Raw genomic sequence first — 13,178 nt, 5'->3', positions numbered from 1 at the left:
CACAAGCTTCAACAATGCATCGAGTTTTGAATGAATTGACTCGTCTGAATTTCCCGAACTACCCTTCTGCTGGTCCTGATTCTGATAACCCGATGAACTGTTACCCCGGTAACCATCTTTGTTATATCCCCGACTGTTATTCTGACTGTTCGAACCATCCTGTCGGTAGCTGTTCTGCCGTCGGTCATGACTAGACCCCTGAAAGTTCGGGTTCGACTGGTTTGACGCGTTCCCGTATTTGAAATTCGGGTGATTCCTTAGGCCCGGGTGATAAGTGTTCGAATTGAACCCTTGGCCTTTGGACTCCCCGTACGTGTAATTGACTTCCTCCTCGTCAGTATACTCGTCATCATCAACCCCGGGGCAATCTTCCACCTTATGCCCCAACTCGCCACAGTCTGAACAAACCGGGAATTTCACCCCAACTTTACCACCCTCTTTCTTCTTCTCTTTTCAATAACCCGCAAGTTCACGTTCTAACTCAGGAATTCTGTCTGACTCGCTCGAGGCTGATTTAACTGTTCGGGTGACCCCGACTTTTCGTCTTCGATCTGCAACTACCTCTGCCTTGGAATCTTCACTCATAAATTCCAAAAATTCCTAGTCATCCTCCTCGGGTTGATTTAACAATTTACTATTACAATAAGCTTTCAAATACTTTCTGTCTTCATAAGTCAACCCATAAACAAAACACTTAACCAACTCCCACAACTCGATCTAATGGTGCGGGCATTTTCTAATCATTTCCCTATAACGAGCAAAGGCTTCATGAAATAACTCACCCGGTGACTGTGAAAATGTCGAATTTCCATTCGGGCCTCAATGGTCTTTGACTGTGAATAATACCGTTAAGGAACACTTGCTGCATCTCACCCCAGTTCTTAATACTGTGCATCGGTAGTGAGTTGAACCAGTGTTTTGCTTTGTCTTTTAGTGAGAACTGGAACAACCGCAACCGAACCTCATCCTGATCGTATGTACCATCACCAATAGACCCGCAAATAGCTGAAAAATCTGACAAGTGTGAATACGGGTCTTCCGATCCCAGTCCGTGAAAATGTGGAACTATGTTGATGTAGGACGGACGGGATTTAAATGTCGGTTGCCCCTGTATGTGAACCTGTGGGACAATCGGTGAGGCACCATCAGAAATAACTGGTCTGAACCGACTGTTAACACCCTGAGCCGGTAACCCATAATTTCGTCGTCTGGCTCTCGGTTCCTCAAAACCTCCCCGGTTAACCTGAATTGGCTGTCTTCGTTCCTCCCGATATCTTCCAATACCATCTCTGTCTCGGTTTCTGTTCCTCCACCTGTCACCTCTCACCCTAACCGATTCCTCAACCTCCTCAATCTTCTCAACACGCAAACCCGCATCATTATTTCTTGGCTCAAACCCGTCATTCCTTCTAATCCTCCAATCATCCCCATTACTGCCATCATTCCTCGGTTCCAGTTCCTCCTCATATCCCTCTTCTTCGTCTTCAGTATGAACACTGACATGGTCAAAATCTCGAATAATCGGCTGTTGGTGACGAGGGGTATTGTTCGGGGCTGATGGTCCGGGTCTGTCAAGGTTTCGGTTACGGTTTCTGGATTGTCGGGCTGAATTTTGGGGTTGCTGATTTGTGTTTATTGGTGGTAACTGGTCGTTATTGGGTGGATTTTGGTTATTCGGTGGGTTAATTTCGGGTTGGAAAACATTTATCTCGGGTGGTGGGTTTTGGTTTTGATTTTGGTTCTGGTTCTGACCTTCCATGTCTAGCTGTCTGATATGAGCTCGGTTCTGCCGAGCTAACTGTTCGATTTCTGGCTCATAAATCAGCGGAGAATTTCTTCCTGAATGGCGGGTGTGCATAAACCTGTTACCTGCACAACAAACACACCCCGCGTAAAATGGGAAAATAAAGTAACCAAACTAAAATTAAAAATAAGGGAAAATAAAGTAACTAAGCTAAAAATAAAAATAACAACTAAATTAAACAAAGAAATCAATTAACACAAAAACACTAAGCGCACTAAGTCCCCGGCAACGACGCCATTTTGATGCTAGACTGTCGCTATCTAGTCAAAAATAAATAAATCAGTGTCCTAATCACCTTAAACTAGTGAGGGTAAGTAGGGTACGAGGAGTATGTGGTCAGTGTAAAGTGAAATCAATTCTTGATAGTATGAAGTAGTTCAATTAAAGTGCTGATCACACTAGCAAACAGTTTACATTTTTATAATAAGCAAACAAGCAATCACGTATTCAATCGATTAACAAAGACAAATCACACCCAGGAATTCAAGTAAGTAAACAAACAACAGTCTCATGCAACTTAACAGATAAACTATCCTGTGTCAACTACAGACTGACTAACCGGTTAAACCTTAGGCATCCACGCTCGCTAACACACGGCATTGGTTATCAAACAATCCCTGCCAGTGTGACTCAACTAAGGGCAAACGTATGTTTTCTCGCAATTAACAGGTTAAAACAATCCTATAAGCAATTATCATAGCAACTGGCACACTAATCGTTCTAATCGAAATAAACCTAAACTGACGTTGTGCACAATAATACTAGACATCAATACTCATAGATTAACATCAAGATAATTACAATCAATTGTTCTAGTATATGAGAAATAACTGAAAGATTACAAACTATACATCTCGGGTATGACTCGAAGGATCTAGCCGCGTCTCGGCATCTCTCTGGCTTCGGTTATGATGGATAGGATCATGTACGGGGCCTTGAGATGAATGGAAGTGATGGTGGACGGCTATTCTCCTCCAAAAATGCTCTGGAAACTCGATAATGGCGTCTAGGGTCGTTAAAACGAATATAACATACAAACCCTAACTTTCCCGTCTGTGTGGACCATCGCGTAGCGCGATGGTCCTCTCCTCTGGTCCATCGCGCTACGCGATGGACCAAAAGTCAACGCATCATTAAATCAAGGGCATCGCGTAGTGCGATGCCCAACCTTCCACACCCATCGCGCTACGCGATATGTGGCTTCACTCAGCAACTCCAAATAAATGCCTCGGTTTGCGTGCTGGACATCCCGGGTCTTCATTCCATGCTCGTACAGGTCCAAATTAAGCGCGTTAAGTACATGTGACCTAAAACACAATAAACACGTATGAAGTACCAAAGTTCCTAAACTAAATGATTAAAACGATTACATTAACACGTTAACATATGTACAAATAAACCGAACATCAGTCTCCGTCACCGGAAATCCACTCACTCTCTATCTCTTTCCGAATCTCAGCAACTTGTTTACCTTATTTTTCTTTAAACCTAACCCAACGAATCAAATTCAACACCCATTTGGATACAAAATAAAAATTAATAATAACAAAAATTTGGGTAGAGAGTAATCTTTTTCCTTGAAAGAAGACCTATAAATATGGTTAATATGGTGAATTGGTGAGTATAACCCTTCTCAGATCTGGTTATTGAACCTATGTCTAGGGTTCGACACAGATAAACACCGACAGAACCTTGCTGCCTGCACCCCCTTCTAAACACCCGAGACAATTACTAGAACACAACGGAACAACCAGAACCGGAATCATCGTTCATAACTAGGGTTTTGAGTGTGGTAAATTTTGGTTTGTTTTGAATATAGATATGGGTTTCAGTTGTGGTGGTGTTTGATTTCAAATCAGTCGAGGGAGGGAAAGAGCGAGGATTGAAGGTGGTTATGGTGATGGTGGCGGCGGATAACCCAATGGCAAAAGGGCACCGCCAACTGTCCCCACATTATGTTCTTTGGCGCCAACGTAGTCATATTGTAAAGGTTTCTTGTAACTTACTACTTACGGCAATTGCATTTTAAACTAAAGCCTATAATTTGCTATTTTACTACATTTCCCTTCTCTTTTTTATTTCTTCATCTTTGCATTTACGTTTAATCTTTGTTTGAAAGTTTATTTTTAATTGGTGCTTTTTTATTTTAATGACCAGCAAACAGAGAATTACGCAAGTACTCCGTACGGATAACCCAACGGCAAAAGGCCACCGCCAACTGTCCCAACCCAACCATACGGAGCCTTTAAGCGCCTCCAACTTATCTCCAGTTTTAAGGAAAACCCACCCGTCTGAAGAGCCATTGGTGGTAAAACCTGGACGCCCACATAATCGAACGGGAGATCACAAAGATCTCACTCTTCCTTAATTAAGCCACCCAGTTTGTTAAGAAAGAGAGCCATGCGAGTGTTTAACTCGGTTTGTTACCTAGTTCTTGATTCATCTGATCCAATCAAATGGCTTTCAATTTTGTTAGTCTAATCGGTTTCAACATGTTAAACATTCAAGAAGTAAACATTGTGTGATGTAAAGTTAACACCAAACTATAGAATAATCAAACACTTATTAATGTTAATGTACTATGTAAGGCATTGTCACTAAAATAAGACATGGTCTCCTTTTTCTTTTTTTTTTTTTTTGAAAAATAAGATTCATTCAACACAAATGACCTGCAAGTCCTTAAAACGAGGGCCGCAAGGAAAACCAAGTTACATCAACCCAAAAGGATATTTACACCAATCGCTCCATTCTATAGATTTAAATCTAGACCTATTTCGAATCCAAAAACACGAACAAGATTTAATCTTGGACACCACCTCGTAAGCTTTGGCCTCTTTATCCTGAAAAATCTTTTCATTTTTTGCATTCCACATACTCCATAAGGCCGTAACCACTATACAATGAGCCACCCTTTTGTCGAGTTTCTGCTTCTTTAAACCTTTCGCTAACACAAGAATATCCCAAACTTCAAACACAAAAATAGGATCCAAACGGCACCACACAACAATCCTATCCCATATCTCAGCTGCAAAAATACAACCTGTGAAAATATGATTAGCGGATTCCTGATGCAATTCACAAAACGGACAACTGTCCTCGCTAAGACCCATCCCTCGTTTATTTAAAGCAATTTTAGTAGGAATCCTATGTTGCTTCTCTCGCCACGCCAACACATTACACTTGATCTCCTACCCACTTTATTTCAATTATTCTCATTTCCTATTCTTTTATGATATTAAATAACATGACAATAACATATTAAACGCCTAAAATACATTGCACAATATGACTCATGTTAAAATATAGTTATGTTACATGCGTAGAAGGATGGTCGAAATAGCTAGTTTGATGCTCAAACTAAGAAAGAGAATCGCGTAAGTTTTAACTCGTTTTGTTAATAATTCATCAATTCGTTTAATCCAATCAAATGGCTTTAGTTTGGTTGGTCTAATCGTTTTCAACATGTTAAACACTAAAGAAGTAAACTTTGTGTGATGTAAAATTAATACCAAACTATAGAATAACCAAGCACTTCTTAATGTTAATGTACTATGTAAGGTATTTTCACTAAAATAAGACAAGCTCCCCCTACCCACTTTATGTTAGTTATTCTTAGTTTCTATTCTTTTATGATATTAAATAACATGACAATAGCGTATTGTACGCGTAAGAAACATTACACAATATGACTCGTGTTTAAACTAGTTATGTTACATGCATAAAGGATGGCTGAAATAGCTAGTTTAATGCTCAAATTAAGAAAGATAACCGCATAAGTTTCAACTCATTTTGTTAATAACTCATTGATTCGTTAAACCCAGTCAAATGGTTTTAGTTTGGTTGGTCTAATCGGTTTCAATTTGTTAAACACTCAAGAAGTAAACATCGTATGATGTAAACAAAACTATAGGCATATTAGATAAACCAAACGCTTTTTAATGTAAGGAATTGTTAGTTAAATAAAGCATGCACGTCTCTCCTACCCACTTTATGTCAAGTTATACTCAGTTTATATGTTTATATAGTCATTGAATAACATGATGATAGATGCTAAGCTTCAAGGTATGGCACATGTTTTCTTTGGGAAAGATGTCTCCATCGCGTAGTTGAATATGATACAAATGTTCGTTAACTATTACATCATCTTAATTGAATCAAAAGTTAGATACAAAATAAAACGATAAAACGAAAATGTCACTATTATTATTGCATAATGTATTAAACAAAATTACTATGATGTGTTATCGACGATGAATTTATGAGGAACATGTACTATGCTCACGTTACTATAGATACGAGTTAAGTCATGATTATGAAAGTAGTAATACTGCTTTACTGTATCCCAGTTGATCATTACCCTTGGTAAAATTGTTTTGGAGTTAAATAATTTTTGTACCCCTATGGTTTGGTTAACGAGCGGATGCACTTTGTAACCCCACTTTCTAATTTAAGCCACCTGCTACACCCCTGACGTCTTCAATGTGATGTAGTATGAGCCACCCAGACTCTTCGCACACCCCACACACCGGGCATAAATCCGAACCATCTTACACTTTTCATGTTAAAATCTATTTGTACCAACTTTATATATATAATTTAATATATGCATTTTTTTTCATTTTGATGATAATATTTCTTAATACATTGTTCCCTGTAATCATTAACTTGTTCCCCATGATGCTAACAAAATCGAGTTCAAAGATGCATGAGTCCTAGATTTTGTGTCACTTTTTATGGTTATTATTCCATGAAATAAAGCATATGAGTAAAAGAACTCACTTACACATGTGACATGTGCAAAGTGTAAACCCTCAAGTTTTAACTTTTGAAGGTCTAACTTACAAGATAGTTTATTTGGTTTTAATTATTATGTTGGTATATGATTACATTTGACGATATACTTTTTGAAATATTTAAGAGTTTAAAAGGTTTTTATTTTATTTTATTTTTTTTTTGAAAGATAATTTTATTAATACCATAAACCCAGCTAGCCAATAGCTAACTCGGGACAAAACACAGATGTTTATATGTTGAGGAGAGAATTTTTATCCACTTTACCCAACCAATTTAAAATTTAACAATATAACTAGAGCACCGCAAATACAACAAAGAAATGATATAGTCAAATAAGTTTTCTTTTTCGGCTTCCTGGTGATTGTAAATCTTTCAATTTCGAAACCTTCAAATACTCCACCAAGCCGTACAACTAATCACCTCAATAACCTCTCTTCTTCTTAGAGTTTTAGTTTACAAGTAGTAGGTTTTTCGAAGCTCTGAAACACCGATAAGAATTAAAAAGAAACTAATAAAATTAGCATTGAAAAGGGTTTTAACTCGTGAATTCGGCTATAATTATTTATTTTTTTTAAAAGCACACATGTAAGGCTGTAATTAAAGTTCTTATACATGCTTTATACTCGGTTTTACGATTATATATGACAAAAGGACATTTGGCATGGTCGAATCAAGAAAGTTGGATAAAACGTTGTCTTTCCAATGAGGTTTAGATTCATGTCCCGTAGTTATAAAAAAATTGTGTTATATTTAGGTATAAAGTTTACAGAGTGCATATTAAAAAAGTTAGGTATAAAAATATGAATGCGAATAAATTATTATAATATAAAGTATGTGATTACTTGTATGTGTAACTAATTTTGTTAGTAGTTTTCGTATGTCAACTCTAATATTAAAATTGAATACGTCTACCTACTCCTTTAATTGTTATTTTAAACCATATTGCGATTTTTATACACATATCTTTTGCTAGATTCCTCTACTTTTGTACATGATTTGCCGTATTATATACTTTTATTTCTTAGTTGCTTACACAACTTAAATTGAGAGGCACTCAAATATATGACTAGATTGTCATAACTTTAAACCTAAAAAAAACAAAAAACAAAACAAAACAAAACAAAACAAAAACTATATTTTATAACGTTCGGCATTGACATAAAACGGGTTAAAAGTGGATCCTTTTAGCTAAAAGATATATTTTTATTATTAGGATCATAACACGTGAAAATACGAAGATAGATATTTTTAGTCTATGATTTTCGAAAGGTACAAAAAAGGTTAAATAAAAGGAGGATAACTAGCAATAATAATAATAATAATAATAATAATAATAATAATAATAATAATAATAATAATAATAAAAGTTCAAGATGTTGAGAGTTGTGTGAACTGTGATCGAAGAGGAAAAATAGAATACGAAATGAAAAGTCAAAACCTAAACTAAAAAAGAGTGAATGGAATTAAATATGGGAGTCCAACCCACAAAGGCCCTTTAATCATTATTTTGTAACTTGCAGTCCAGTTCGCCTTTCCTATTTTACAGCCCATTAAGCCCAAAGGCCTCATACAAATTTGTACCCACTTTAGGAAAGTTCTTAGTTTCAAGCTCGTCTATAAGATTTCGAGTGCCCATAAAAAGTATAAAAAATAAACCTTATATAATTTTCTAAGACAAGTGCCGCTCAACCCCTGGGACTAGAGGGGCACAAATCGAGTTTTCCAAATACCCAGGTTCAGGTATGAAATCGGGTTTGGGTATAATCGGGTATTGGCAATAGCCGGGTCGGGTTCGGGTCCGGGTATTGTCTCTAAAAACCATACTCTATGTATCAGGTTCGGGTTGGATATAGAACCGGGTATTTAAATACCCTATTTCCAGGTATTGAAAAACCCTATTTTCGGGGTTTTTCAGGTTTTTTCGAGTATAGATTGGATGTTTAAGGGAGTTGCACTTTTTAGGGGGTATTTATCGGATATTTTTAGGTATTTTTCGGGTATAAATCGGGTATTTGAAAACCCAGGTTTCGGGTATTGGAAAAACCCGGTTCCGGGTATGGAACCGGTTCCGGTTTTCGGATATTACCGGGTACAAATCGGGTTCGGTTTGGGTACGGGTTTTGATATTGAAATGCATACCCTATCCGTACCCTACGGGTAGGGTCGGGTACATGTTCGGGTATAAAAAGAACCGGTTCCGGGTTTTTTTTTTTGTTCCGGTTCCGGATTCGGGTTTTTTATGCACATCTACCTGGGACTCTTGAATTCCCGATTACAACCGTGGATGTTGTAAATGGTTGGGCCTAGATCATTTTTCAGTTTATTTGAACTGTTAGGACTTAGGCCTAATTTATCAATTAAAAATATTGTTAGGCCTAATTTATCACTAATCAATTAGAACTTAGAATGCCCAAATCCATTATTTTGTTTATATTTGGACTTGCGGATAATTTTTATACCCTCTATATAAACCATGCCCTTATATAAACATAATTTTTTAACATATACTTCTTATTTTAATTTCAGCCCCTATTGAAAACGGGCCCGATACCGCGGCCGAGCCCTGCATGGGACATGGGTTGGGTTTGCTTAATTTATTGTTTGCAAGGTTCTATTAATTAAGAAAAATAGACACTTAGGTGGCTTTCACCCAACACGGGTGGACAAAATGGGTTTGGTATAGAACTTGTCGCTTTTGTTGGAGTCCGAAAGGGTTGTACTAGTGTAGATTGACCCAGTATATTATCGGTTTTTCAGGCACACTACTATTGATGGGTGTGATGACAACGGCCAAACGGGTACTCCCTAACCCATTTTTGCCACACCCCCCCCCCCCCTCAAAATAAAGGAAAAAAAGTAGCAATGATTCTAGTGAAAACAAATCATTTTCATTTGATTAAAGTTTTAGCCATAACTCTCACCATTTGTTACCAAAATACCTTTTTCTTCTAGAGGTACACAAAAGACCTGGAACCGGATCCAAAAAAATATCCGGAGCCGGCTTTGTTATACCCGGGGTTTTTAATACCCAAACCCGTACCCGACCATACCCGTATGGATAGGGTATGCATTTCAATACCAAAAACCCAAAACTGGGCCCGATTTATACCCAGTAATACCCAAAAACCGGAACCGGGATTTTCCAATATCCGAAACCGGGTTTTTCAAATACCCAATCTATACCTGAAATTACCCGAAAAATACCTGAAAAATATCCGAAAATACCCCTAAAATTGTAACCCCTTAAAAAATCCAATCTATACCCTAAAAAAACCCGGAAAAACCCAAAAATAGGGTTTTTCAATACCCGGAAATAGGGTATTCAAATACCCGGTTTTAGAATACTCGGTTCTATACCCGACCCGAACCCGATGCATAAGGTATGGTTTTTAGAGACAATAGCCGGACCCAAACCCGACCTGGGTATTACCAATACCCGATTTTCCAATGCCTGAGCCCAGTTTCATTCCCGAACCCGGTTATTTGAAAAACTCGATTTGTGCCCCTCTGCTTTCTTCTATACCAAACACCAAACATAAACGGTAACTGGGCATGGAGACTGAATTAAGTGGGCTTGGAGCCTTGCGGTGGACTGGGCTAGCATAACTTCTTAGTCATATAAAACTTAAAAATAAATCGGTATATCGGATTCGGATTATCGGTTACTGGATTAAACCGAATTAGGAAACTTATAAAACCTTTAACCGCATTAAAACCAAATTAGTTATTCGGTTACGGTTAAAAACCCGTAACCGACAAATAATTTGGAGGCTCTGTATGTTTTCGGTTTAGTTGGTTTATAATCGAATAATATTAAACATCGTTATTGAGCTGACTACAGATCAGTTACTACTTACTAAGATGGATATGGATTTGTGAAGTAGTAGGAAAAAAGAGAGAATGAAAGGTATTTTGTGGATAAACCATTACTGTTGATAACCATTTTTGTTGACTTTTGTTAATTTTTTTCTCACTTTTTTAAACGTCAATATTGATTTCATACCACGTTTTTTTTTAGGAAACGCATCATAAAATCAAGTATTTTTAATCTTTAATTTAAGTACGTTGTTGTGTAAAGAAGAAAAACAAAAAACAAAAAACAAAAAACGTAGCTTTCTTTTTATGCCATACAACATTTTTCTACTAGATTTTTTTTTTTAAATTTTATGTGTTAAAACTTTTGTATTACACTAGAAACTCTATAATTTAATACTTGATAAATTAACAATTTCGATAAAATTAATAATTTGTCTTGTCCTAACTTTGAATTGGTGTAAAATTGGGCCCAGATCGATAAAATAATAAAATAATATTTTTTTTGAAATCCCAATATTAATATATTGGTCATAGCAAAACTATAAATTAATAATTACAAAATATTTCAAAATTCTAGGATTGTATAGAAAAAAATGAATCTATACTCACTTGTTTTTTTGTAAACTTAAAATCTGTGTTAAGTTTATCTTTAAATCTCCCAATTGCACTTAAGAGTTAAGGCACTGTATTTTCGTATCGCAACAGAAAGTTGTGAAAAGCTATTGCCGCTTGAAATGCTTCTTTTCGAGTGACCGGTTCTAAAAGTACTTAATCATCATCAACTTCAACCGGATTTTAAACAGTATCCGTCATAATTTCTTCAATGATTTGAACCTCGTAACATTCATTATTTTCACATGGATAATCCAAACTCATTCACATCCATTTTGTGCCGACAATGCATTCTCGTAATCAAGTTCTCAAGCTCACGAATGTCTTCTCCAGAATTTGTGTCGCTTAAATCATTTGAGCCGGTTGGATTAGCCGAACGAATTTTACAGTGTCAAAAGCAATTTGCTATGGACTCTTGTTTCACATTTCTCCTAGCCGAGACGGCCAAATCAATAGCATCTAAAACATTAATCTTTTATGCGGTAGAAATGTTTAACTCATAACCTTCCAAAATCTTACAATAAAACTTTTTACGATAGTACATTTTAAATGCTCTAATTATTCCAGAATCACATAGTTGAATTTTTGAAGCCGAGATGGCCAAATTGATGGAATCTAAAACATTGATCTTTAAATTAATAATTTATTAATCGGTATAATAATATCTCGTATTCCGATCCTAACAATATTAATTTATATAGTTATGCTAAATTTTTTGTAGTAAACTTTTTATGTTAGATTTTTTGTACTAAGTTCTCCGTTGAACATTTTGTAATGGACTTTTTGTGTTGGAAGTCTTTGTACTAAATTTGTTGGATTTTTTTTTATTAAAATTTTTGGTGTTGTACTTTAAGAAAACAAGTGAATGAAGGTTTAGGTTTTAGGATCTAAATGCCCTTTAATCCTATTTATAGAAAGTGCCAGGTATCATCTCCAATTCTTCATAATCCTTCTTAGACAAAACACATTTTTTTTAAAAAAAATCCCTTAAAAACATTATATAATACATTTTTATATTTAAAACTTGAATAAACTAAACTAGATTCCATACTCAAGTACAACACATTCAAAAATAATTGCTTGCATCTTGTCACCTCTGATTATACAAACCGCCCCTCGTGCCATCCCATGTCTCCAAAATATAAAAAATCAAGATTCTCACTAAGTGAACCAGATTATGAAATTATGCTTTAAATGATTTTTAATATAACTACATTTCTATTTTAGTTTCTCTCTAAATGATTGTCCGTACACTTATATTTATTTTTCTTGCTGTTAAGTACAGGTTAGAAGTTATAATTGCAATTACAGCCTTACAGGATCTCATCTTGCATGCATATATTTGTATTTGTGTATATTTCATAAAAGTACAAATATTCTTTGTTATTACCAAACGACCTCTGTCACTAACGCAATCAGATCTAGATTGTCATGGACTCTCTTTCCCGATCGCCCATTTGTGTGACAACATTGTTTTTCTTCCTTCTTCACAGTATCATGTATTGCCATGAAGACGCATTGCACATATGCATGTGTATATTAAATTTAAGTTTTTTTTTACATGGATGCTCAAAAGCTAATTAAACAAACCCGAGAAAACCCAAACACAAAATTTAAATTCGAAAACACCCTTACCTTTGTAGACAAAAGATTTGGGACACATGTAATAGACACAAACTTTGGCGTTATAAAAGTAACAAACTCCAAACTCAAGGTTTCAAAAGCAAAAATAAGAAAATCTATATATTCGTTCGTGTTTTCGATTTTATTAACTGCAAAACAAACTGTATCGAAAGTTCTGTTTTTCACATAGAACTAAACTATCCGCTTTTGTTTCGATTTGATTTTGTTTTGTCTTTTTATTTTCGGATCCACACCCCTACCAAGATGTGTTAAAAAAACTGGTAAATTGGCTTACAAACCGACCCGTTAACATCCCAAAACCGGTTTTCAAAACAACCCAACCCCGTAGATTCGTACGGCTGTTCAACCTTGAAGACACAAACCAATTTACGAACCAAACCAGCATGAAAAGCGGGTTGAACCCGTTACCTGTTCCAAACCAACCCAAACCGATTTCTAACTCCAACTAGTTTGAGCCCAATAATCGATTTGCACACCTCTACCTTTACCTACCGGCAAGGATGACAAC

General features: G+C 36.2%; 1 protein-coding gene across 1 annotated transcript; it reads right to left on the bottom strand.

Annotated features, from left to right (window-relative positions):
* Nucleotides 1-3,972: 3,972 nt before the first annotated feature.
* On the bottom strand, nt 3,973-4,914 carry LOC143543952 (uncharacterized). Its single transcript, XM_077036155.1, has 2 exons — nt 4,621-4,914; nt 3,973-4,119 (listed from the first exon to the last, which is right to left on the bottom strand). Exons 1-2 carry the CDS (start codon nt 4,912-4,914, stop codon nt 3,973-3,975), a joined length of 441 nt encoding a protein of 146 aa, XP_076892270.1.
* Between the last annotated feature and the right edge of the window lie 8,264 nt (nt 4,915-13,178).

Source organism: Bidens hawaiensis, unplaced genomic scaffold (genome assembly GCF_021521415.1).
Source record: "Bidens hawaiensis isolate Kalapana, Puna unplaced genomic scaffold, B.hawaiensis_p1.1 tig00013365_1, whole genome shotgun sequence".
Lineage (NCBI taxonomy): Eukaryota > Viridiplantae > Streptophyta > Magnoliopsida > Asterales > Asteraceae > Bidens > Bidens hawaiensis.
The sequence above is the reverse complement of the archived record's forward strand: the minus strand, read 5'-3'. Positions and strand labels throughout refer to the sequence as shown.